General features: G+C 37.0%; 3 protein-coding genes across 6 annotated transcripts in view; 1 reads left to right on the forward strand and 2 right to left on the reverse strand.

The window, feature by feature from the left end:
- fuca2 (alpha-L-fucosidase 2) overlaps positions 1–5,732 on the reverse strand; it is a 7,929-nt gene extending 2,197 nt beyond the window's left edge. The window contains exons 1-6 of the mRNA XM_043263522.1: positions 5,393–5,732; positions 4,710–4,897; positions 4,186–4,525; positions 1,344–1,554; positions 487–677; positions 292–397 (exon numbers count right to left, since the gene is read on the reverse strand). Of these exons, the coding sequence (XP_043119457.1) occupies positions 292–397; positions 487–677; positions 1,344–1,554; positions 4,186–4,525; positions 4,710–4,897; positions 5,393–5,574 (1,218 nt within the window). The 5' untranslated portion in view covers positions 5,575–5,732. The remainder of the gene's footprint in view (positions 1–291; positions 398–486; positions 678–1,343; positions 1,555–4,185; positions 4,526–4,709; positions 4,898–5,392) is intronic.
- Positions 5,733–5,899: 167 nt separating this feature from the next.
- LOC122362192 (putative deoxyribonuclease TATDN3) lies at positions 5,900–8,234 on the forward strand. 4 transcript variants are annotated; one of them, XM_043263533.1, is made up of 10 exons: positions 5,900–6,038; positions 6,116–6,148; positions 6,231–6,304; positions 6,374–6,452; positions 6,538–6,600; positions 6,815–6,924; positions 7,006–7,061; positions 7,136–7,248; positions 7,527–7,649; positions 7,719–8,234. In XM_043263533.1, exons 1-10 carry the CDS (start codon positions 5,985–5,987, stop codon positions 7,860–7,862), a joined length of 849 nt encoding a protein of 282 aa, XP_043119468.1. In that variant the 5' UTR covers positions 5,900–5,984; the 3' UTR covers positions 7,863–8,234. The 4 variants fall into 4 exon arrangements, with proteins under 4 accessions (XP_043119468.1, XP_043119465.1, XP_043119466.1 ...); XM_043263530.1 differs by having other exon boundaries at positions 7,569–7,649; XM_043263531.1 differs by having other exon boundaries at positions 7,572–7,649.
- A 1,265-nt stretch (positions 8,235–9,499) lies between these two features.
- dnajc5gb (DnaJ (Hsp40) homolog, subfamily C, member 5 gamma b) overlaps positions 9,500–10,000 on the reverse strand; it is a 5,225-nt gene continuing 4,724 nt past the window's right edge. Inside the window, exon 7 of the mRNA XM_043263534.1 lies at positions 9,500–10,000. This exon is cut by the window's right edge and continues 605 nt beyond it. The gene's annotated coding sequence lies outside the window, so the exon portion shown is untranslated.

A 10,000-nucleotide genomic window follows, 5' to 3' on the forward strand; every position in this document is an offset into this window, starting at 1 on the left:
TATTTATATTTTAAAATATTTTTAAAATATTCCTGTGATGAAATAAATCATTTCTTCATTCATTTCTTACTTCAGAAATTATGCTGATTTGATGCTCAACAATTATCTTTTTTTTCCTGGATTTAAGTTGTTTGAAATAAAAAAAAAACTGTGTCTAGTTGAATGAAAGTAACAATTTCTTTAAAAAACTGTTGCTGAACTGCAACTGGTTGCTTTAGTTTTACGACAGAGCTCAGTTAACAATCAATTATTCAATAAGAATTCCTTTTTTAATCATTTTAATAGGCATACCTGCGTCTTGGATGATGATACAATTGGGTCGCTCAGAACAATATAGCCATCAGCGGGCCACGTAAGAAAAATAGCATAGATTTCCTCCTGCTGATTCGATGTATACCTGCGTGACGTCAAAACAAAATGATTTTTTTATAGCAAATAAAGGTGAAAGAGATTTGGCATGAAATGAAATGCAAGGCTTTGGCCAACCAGACTCCAGGAGTGACCGTGTCGTTCTGAACCCTCCACGCGCTGCTGTTGTAAATGGCCCGTCCGTTCACCTTGAGCCACCGGCCCATCTGTTCCAGACGCTCCTGAAAGACGGGCACAATACGGCCGTCGTGCGTCGGACCCACGTTCAACAGCAAGTTCCCCCCGCAAGACACGGTCTCAACAAGAGACTGGGAGACACACAGAGGACGAGTCGATAACGGGAATTATAAATGTTACAAAAGAGTCCATTTTTTTGAACTTCAAAGAATCCTGAAACCGTGTCAAATGTTGCTAAGCAGCACAAACATCCGTTGAACAGCGAACCTGCGTATTAGAACAATTCACGTCATGATGAAGTCATGATGATGAAAACTCAGCTTTTGCGTCACTGGAATAAATGACATATCGAAAAATATATATTCGAACAGAAAACAATTATTTTAAATTCTAAAATTCGCAATATCACTGTTTACGGCATTTTAAGATCAAATAAATGCGACCTCGTTGAACAAAAAAATATTTATTTTCTAATATTCACTTTATTTCATTTTAAAGATTTTTTTTAAAACTACGTCACTTTGCTATTTTGCTATTATGCTATTTTGATAGCCACAATATATTCACAATCTGCTAATAATAATTGCAATAATAATAATAATAACGTTCCTCATGGTTTCTAATAAAAATCACACAAACTTTTAGTGCCTTTACCATAAAATTGCCTCAGCTGTGCCCATCAGGCATTTAAAACTAAAGTGTACTGTAGCTCTAGAAAGACGCCGCTCGCTGCAGCATGCTTCACGTGTTCAGTCGCTCGCTCGCAAGCGTCTAGATGGATTTAAACGGAAGCTCACCGCTATCAGCTGTTCGATGGTGAGGTAATCGCTGAGTTTGGCGTCTCTCCTGTAGCCCCATGACTTCTGGTCAATGGTCATGCAGTTCTCCCACTTGTGTTTCAGCAGGTGTCCGGGGTTGTAGCGGTCCGAGCAGGTGTAATATCCGCCGTGATTACATATAGTGCCATATCCCCAGCGGTCATTAGTCACAACAGTGTCACGCACGGGGCTGAAAACACACACTGGCCATCAGACTACAAGACAGCAAAGACACGCTCACAGATTCAAGAATATATCGAGGATCTTTTAGTTTAGTGTCCAGTTCATTTATATGTTTGTGTACTTCCTGGAACTACACTGTTCTGCACTGTGCGTCAAAAACCATGTATTCTAACAAAAAAAAACGAATCACAAGCAGCTTATAAATCGCAACGCATTAGTAGATGTTTTATAATTATTTTTTTTTTACATCGTAATTTATAGTACGTGGCACGTGCTTTATGAATACAAAAAAAAAGATTTAAGTGTAAATGGTTGTTAAATAAAATGGGAAATTCATGCAAAACACGGAGCAATTTAAATTTAAAAAAACTAAAGAAAAATCAAAACAGCAATTTTTGAAAGGATGTAGCAATCAGGAAGGATGATAAAGTTTTGTTAATGTCAAAATATATATTAAAAAAACCTAACAAAAGTAATTCTAAAAAAAAATAATAATAAATATATATATATATATAAAAATAAAAGAAAAAATATATACATATATATAGTTTTTTTCATATATATATATATATATACAGACGTGGACAAAATTGTTGGTACCCTTTGGTCAATGAAAGAAAAACTCACAATGGTCACAGAAATAACTTTAATCTGACAAAAGTAATAATAAATAAAATTCTATAAATGTTAACCAATGAAAGTCAGACATTGTTTTTCAACCATGCTTCAACAGAATTATTAAAAAAATAAACTCATGAAACAGACCTGGACAAAAATGATGGTACCCTAACTTAATATTTTGTTGCGCAACCTTTTGAGGCAATCACTGCAATCAAACGCTTCCTGTAACTGTCAATGAGACTTCTGCACCTCTCAGCAGGTATTTTGGCCCACTCCTCATGAGCAAACTGCTCCAGTTGTGTCCGGTTTGAAGGGTGCCTTTTCCAGACTGCATGTTTCAGCTCCTTCCAAAGATGCTCAATAGGATTGAGGTCAGGGCTCATAGAAGGCCACTTTACAATAGTCCAATTTTTTCCTCTTAGCCATTCTTGGGTGTTTTTAGCGGTGTGTTTTGGGTCATTGTCCTGTTGCAAGACCCATGACCTGCGACTGAGACCAAGCTTTCTGACACTGGCTAGTACATTTCTCTCTAGAATTCCTTGATAGTCTTGAGATTTCATTGTACCCTGCACAGATTCAAGACACCCTGTGCCAGACGCAGCAAAGCAGCCCCAGAACATAACAGAGCCTCCTCCATGTTTCACAGTAGGGACAGTGTTCTTTTCTTGATATGCTTCATTTTTTCGTCTGTGAACATACAGCTGATGTGCCTTGGCAAAAACTTCGATTTTTGTCTCATCTGTCCACAGGACATTCTCCCAGAAGCTTTGTGGCTTGTCAACATGTAGTTTGGCATATTCCAGTCTTGCTTTTTATGATTCGTTTTCAACAATGGTGTCCTCCTTGGTCGTCTCCCATGTAGTCCACTTTGGCTCAAACAACGACGGATGGTGCGATCTGACACTGATGTTCCTTGAGCATGAAGTTCACCTTGAATCTCTTTAGAAGTCTTTCTAGGCTCTTTTGTTACCATTCGGATTATCCGTCTCTTAGATTTGTCATCAATTTTCCTCCTGCGTGCCACGTCCAGGAGGTTGGCTACAGTCCCATGGATCTTAAACTTCTGAATAATATGTGCAACTGTAGTCACAGCAACATCTAGTTGCTTGGAGATGGTCTTATAGCCTTTACCTTTAACATGCTTGTCTATAATTTTCTTTCTGATCTCTTGAGACAACTCTTTCCTTTGCTTCCTCTGGTCCATGTCAGTGTGGTACACACCATATCACCAACCAACACAGTGATTACCTGGAGCCATATATATAGGCCCAATGGCTGATTACAAGGTTGTAGACACCTGTGATGCTAATTAGTGGACACACCTTGAATTAACATGTCCCTTTGGTCACATTATTTTCAGTGTTTTCTAGGGGTACCATCATTTTTGTCCATGCCTGTTTCGTGAGTTTATTTTTTTAAATAATTCTGTTGAAGCATGGTTGAAAAACAATGTCTGACTTTCATTGGTTAACATTTATAGAATTTTTATTTATTATTACTTTTGTCAGATAACAGTTATTTCTGTGACCATTGTGACTTTTTCTTTCATTGACCAAAGGGTACCAACAATTTTGTCCACTGTATATATATATATATATATATATATATATATATATATATATATATATATATATATATATATATATATATATATATGCACACACATACACACACATCATAGTGCTATATGGGCATCTAAAGGTTACATATGATTTTCTTTATTTTATTAATCTGCTGTCAATGCAATGGATTTGAAATAACTTTGTTGCCTATTTTTTTAACCTAAACTCTGTATTAATTCAAAATAATATTGCTTTTCCCCTAATATTCATATTATTTTATATCAAAATAAACTGTTTTAATTTTCTCAATTTAAGGTTGAACATCATCTAGTATGCTTATCATCTACGGCCTGTTTTGAGCACAATTACACCAGAACAACAGTGGCTTAAAGGAACCAAATAGACTATGAATTGGACTTTTAATCGAAACCACAAAACTGTTCACGTGGCCTTACCTGTCATTATAAAGCCAGGCGAGGAACCCTGTGCTATTCCAGTAAGAGTCGGGTGCGTCTCCATCACCGTCAGACCACAGCACCTCGGGCTTGTACCGCTTGACGATCTCGTACAGCTCAGGTAAGGTCTTTGTCGTAGGAAACACGTTGGTTTTGAAGCGGTTGTCAGCATCAGCTCTGTAGAGAGGGTTAAACCACTCAAATAAAGAGTGGTAGAGCCCCAGACGTAAATCACTGCGGTCCCTGAGAGCCGCGGCGATCTCATCCACCAGATCCCGCTTCGGCCCGACCTCCACTGCGTTCCACGGCCACGAGTACTTCGAGCCCCACAGTGTAAAACCTGAGGAAAGTAAACTTATTAGCACACTTATTTGAAATTAAACGCATTTAGCATATAGCTTTTAGCATACGAAAACAATTCAATATTTTTAATATGGAAGATTTTAGCATTTTTATAATTATTGTGCATGTGTAACTATGTAAACTGATTACAGTTCACAGATGTGCAGTGATTTCGCACAAACCTTCGTGATGTTTGGTTGTGAGGACAATATACTTGGCTCCAGACGAGGCGAAAACGTCAACCCACTCCTTAGGATCAAAGAATTCGGCTCTGAACTGAGGAGCAAAGTCTGCGTAGGAGAAGCCGGGTGGATAATTCTGCTCCATAAACTTCACATAAGACGGCAATTTCTGGCCCTGCCAGTACCACCTGTCGGAAAACAAAACTATTACATAACTACAAACCTTAAATATATAAACAGAACCATCGACAAGGCGACCAACGTCCACCGTAAGGGCTCCTTTTCATTTAACTTGAATTAAATAGGAAGAAATTGCATTTAAATTAAAAGTAAAGCTTATTTCGTATGAATGTTATGCATTGTGATATTACTTTTTATGCACAATGTACTGCATAAAATCTAAAAATATATTTCACACATCATCAGAATTCCGTTACCTTTAACCTCTTAAATACTTTATTGCATTATTTTGCCAAAACGCTCACAAGTAAAATGTCTACAGGACGTGGAATGTGTTTAACTCGAGATATTTCTCAGCATGTATACAATATAGAAAGAATATATAAAATATAATTTTCTTGTTGTTTACATAGCAATCTAGGGTATTTCAAACAGTTCCCTGTTGTTGTTGTTTTAAGGTCACATTGTATTCTTGCTGATGCTTTTCTTTTTTGCAGACTTACCAGAACCATTCACTGCCATAGCTGGGAACTGAAAACACTCCCCAGTGAATGAATATACCGAATTTGGCTTGATCGAACCATTCCGGCAGAGGTCTTGAATCAATTGATTCCCACGTAGGCTCATACCGAGCAACACAGCTGCCGATCACGAGTAAATAAAGAGGGAAAACACTGCTATACATTGCTGCTGTGACTCCCAGTAATCAAATGAGAGTTGTTTCAAATCACATGATGCTGTTATCTACATAAGCACAACACGTGATTGGTTGCATGTCTACCAAAAACGTTTCGAGCACAAACTGCAGACACTTCCACATTTTAAAACCGGGAGTCAAATAAGCCCGTGTGAACTCTACTACGGCGAAGGCTCGGGTTCATGAATATTAATTACGTACCACGACGTTCGCCGAGTAGTTCTAAACGATGATTGGCTGAACACGGCGCGACCTAATTAATATTCATGTGTACGCCTTCGCCGTAGTGGGATTCGTAACGTTGTAAAATTACCGTCACATCCGGTTCTGTTGTTTATATCTGCCAGCGCTGATCCACGTGGGCTGCCGTTTTAAACGATCGAAAAAAATATAAACCCATGCAAGGATATATCGACTGTCACTGTCATATATCTGCCGAGGATTTTGACAGCGTAAGAGATATAGATGCATCCAGTAATACTATGAAACGATCAGACGGGTTTCCTAATGATTGTGTTTTATATTTTAGGACATTGACGATGTCGTCCAGGAGTCTAAAAAGGTAGCTTTGTTGATCTGCTTTGCCTTTCGGCATGCTGTCATTTTAAGAGTGCGTTAATATGCATTGATTGTTTTATTTTTAGGCCGGGCTTGTTGCCCTTGTCGCAGTAGCAGAGCACGCTGGCGAATTTGAGAAAATTATACAGCTCTCGCAAAGGTACATCTGACATCTTACTGCGTCGTATTTCTTTCAGACTAAATATTAAATGGCTTTCATGTCCTGTAGGTTCCCCGGATTCGTTATGCCATGCCTCGGAGTTCATCCTGTCCAAGATCCAGCACAACCCAGGGGTGCCTTACCCGAGGTCTGAAATGATGTGCATATAAAGACGTATTTATTTAATTTACTGTCTTAGAGATGACACCGTTTCCTTCTTTTCTGCCCCTCAGGATCTAGACGCGGCATTACCCCTGATCGACAAATACAAAGAGTATATTGTGGCTATCGGTGAGGTTAGATGTATATTATATCTCTAACTAGCTGTTCTTGTGGGTTATAGTTATAGAGTGGACTGTAGATACATGTGGACATAAACACTTCACCAAACAGTTTATTTGGCTCATAATTCACCATCCAAGATGCATAGTATGGGGAAATTTTTGCTTTATGTTACTTGCTCACTAATGGATTTTTAGTGTCTTCATGAATGCGTTTCATCACATGCAGGTCGGTCTGGATTTCACACCACGTGTAGTCAACAGTGACGCTGGGAAAGACGGTCAGAGACGGGTGCTTACCAGACAGGCTGAAATCGCAAAGGAGCTGAATCTGCCTCTGTATGCGTCACTCTTCTGGATCTGTCTTTTTGTGGTAATAATGCTATGATCTTTCATATAGCGCTGCATTTCGTCCGTTAGGAATGTGCACTCGAGATCTGCCGGAAGACCAACCATCCATCTTCTGAAGGAGCTGGGTATGCATACGATAAAAACAAGCTAGTGTTCATTCCTGATTTGTTTGCTTTTCGTGATTTACCATTTCAATCAGGTGTAGAGAACGCACTTCTTCATGCATTTGACGGAAAACCTTCGGTTGCGATGGAGGGTGTAAAAGCTGGTTATTTTTTCTCAATACCTCCTTCCATTGTCCGAAGTGATCAGGTAAAGCTAACCTACGTTTAATAACATCAGTATTTGCGAGATCTGTATGTGTTCCACTAATATTCTCCCAATCAGAAATGACCTGTAATCAAATAAGACGCTCATATTTGAGCTTCTTTGACTTCGGACGTGCTCTCGACCAAAGTCATGAGGTTTTTAGTTTTAGTTGTGCAGATATGTGTATATAAATTACAAAATGTTTGTCTGACAAGAAGCTGTCACAAGACAAAACTGGCGGTGTACGTCTGTTTGTGTAAAATCTATGCAACTGAATGCAGTTTATCAGTCACACATCGCATGTTTGTCCACCTTTTTATAAGAAGCAGAAGCTGGTGAAGCAGGTTCCTCTGGAGAGCATGTGTTTAGAGACGGATGCTCCTGCGCTCGGGCCTGAAAAACAGGTGCAGTAGATTTTAGTTTAGCTTTTTTTTGTCATAAATGTTTTATTTACATCCGTGTTTTCACTTTAGGTGAGGAACGTACCAAGCAATATCAGCATCGGTGCGGAATACATTGCCAAAATCAAAGGCGTTCCCTTGGAGAAGGTCATAGAGGTCACTACCCAGAATGCCCTGCGCCTCTTCCCCAGATTAAAAACGTTTATCAAAGCTTGACGTTGAAAGGGTCGTCCGCAAAGCTGCTGTGTTTGTTGTGCGACAAACTGCGATCAAGTAGTTTTTTTTAAATAAAGCGTTATGTATGCTGGGTTTATTTTAGCCAGTGTTCCTTTAAAAAAATGCCATTTCCCAACAAATATTACTAATGAAATCAAAAAGCATCACTCGCAAGATGATAAACGCTACGGCACATGTATCTGATCATCATAACATCACTGATGATCCTCTGAACAGAAACAAACGACAGGAACAGATGGGATAGATAGGTATATGGCAAAAGTCTGAATCATTTTTAGTGCTTCTGAGAAGTGGATGCAATTATTGATCAAAAATATAAGTTTGTAAAATAAAACTTTCTGTGTGAATATATTTTACGTATTTTTCATTCACTTTTTATTATATTAAACAGCAAAAAGACTGATAATAACAATCATGTTTCTTGAGCAGCGATTTAAATACAATATATTAAAAAATATATATATTTTCAAATAGAAAAGGACCATTTTGAATTCTAATAAGAACTGTTTACTATGTGATTATAATTTAAAATGTTATTTTAATTGTAGCATCACTTCAGCGCGACATGATCCTTCAGAAAGCGTCCTAATATATTGATTTGCTGCACAAGACACGTTTCTGATTTTGAAAACAGCTGCTTCATATTTTTGTGGAACGGTTGATACACAATTAAGAAAATAAATATTCAATTTATTCAACAAGGACAAGAAAGGCATTGATTAACGTCACCGTAGTTTTTATCTTAAATGATGAATTCTTTTTAACTTTATATTCACTGCATTGCATTAATGCTTTTATCAAAATAAATACAAATAAAGACAATGAAAGCGATCAAAATCAACAAAAAAGCAAGTGCTATAACAAGTCTGTTAGCTTGACATACTACACATGTTAAAAATAAAAGAGAATAGAAATGATACATATATACAAATACACACATTCTATATATATATATATATATATATATATACACACACATATATATAATATTCCCATTAAATTCTAATAATATTTTTCTTTATATTTTTAATAAAATAAATTAAAAAAAGCCTTGGTGAGCATAAAAGTTTCTTTGTATGTGCATATATATATATATATATATATATATGTGTGTGTGTGTGTGTGTGTGTGTGTGTGTATGTATATACTTTTCTTTTCTTTTTTTTTTACAAAGACAATTTACAAAAAAAAAAAATGCTGTATGCTGTTTGACGCTGCTGATGTAAAAAAAACCATTTAGATTTCAGCGAGGTCACATTCTGAAACTAGAGATAAAAAAGAAAGGAAAAAAACGTGTGGAAAACATATGAACCAAACGTTCTGCGTGTAACATTCACAGATTGTTCTTTCAAAGTTATCTGGTCTCTAATGTTATCAAAACCTAAAACACAAAAACAATATTCGTAGATTGTCCATGGAAAGGTCTTCTGAGGCATCTCATGTTGAACGTTTGTCTTTTTTTTACGTTACTACATCTCAGAAGATTTAGAAAGCGTTTAAAATAGCATTCCAGCGATGCAAAATAAAACTGAAAATTCAAAAACCATTATTACTCGTTTTCCTTGCGTACGGCTTCACACGACCGGACGTAAAAAAAAAAAAAGCTTGAGTAGAGATACGGTAATCAGCCATATTTATTAATCTTTCATAATTTCACATAGAAATCATCGATTATCTCAGACAATACCATCCCTGAGGCCGTGCAATTTTACCACAATGAACAAAAACATTCAGGTATTGCATATTATCTATATTATTTATACACATTCATCTGAATCTTCTAAAAATCAGCATCATACCAAATTATTACGTGTCATAAAATAGTTGTTCGACCGAGGTTATTTCAAGGTTCTCTTGAAACGGTGGCAAAATAAACCACATATAACTGCCCGTTAGATAAAACATCAATGTTTATGTGCACATACAGATAGGAAGAGACTTATTAATTATCATGTAATAACTCCTCATTGTACAAATACAGCATTAGCACAAACCTTACGCTCTTAAAGAAGGACTGAGAAGCACACAAAGGACTTCACTGGAAAAGCATGGCGTACGAAACGTACGGATGATAAATAGAAAATGTTATTTCGATCAAATGGCTTATTCTGGCGGTG

Source organism: Puntigrus tetrazona, chromosome 17 (genome assembly GCF_018831695.1).
Source record: "Puntigrus tetrazona isolate hp1 chromosome 17, ASM1883169v1, whole genome shotgun sequence".
NCBI lineage: Eukaryota > Metazoa > Chordata > Actinopteri > Cypriniformes > Cyprinidae > Puntigrus > Puntigrus tetrazona.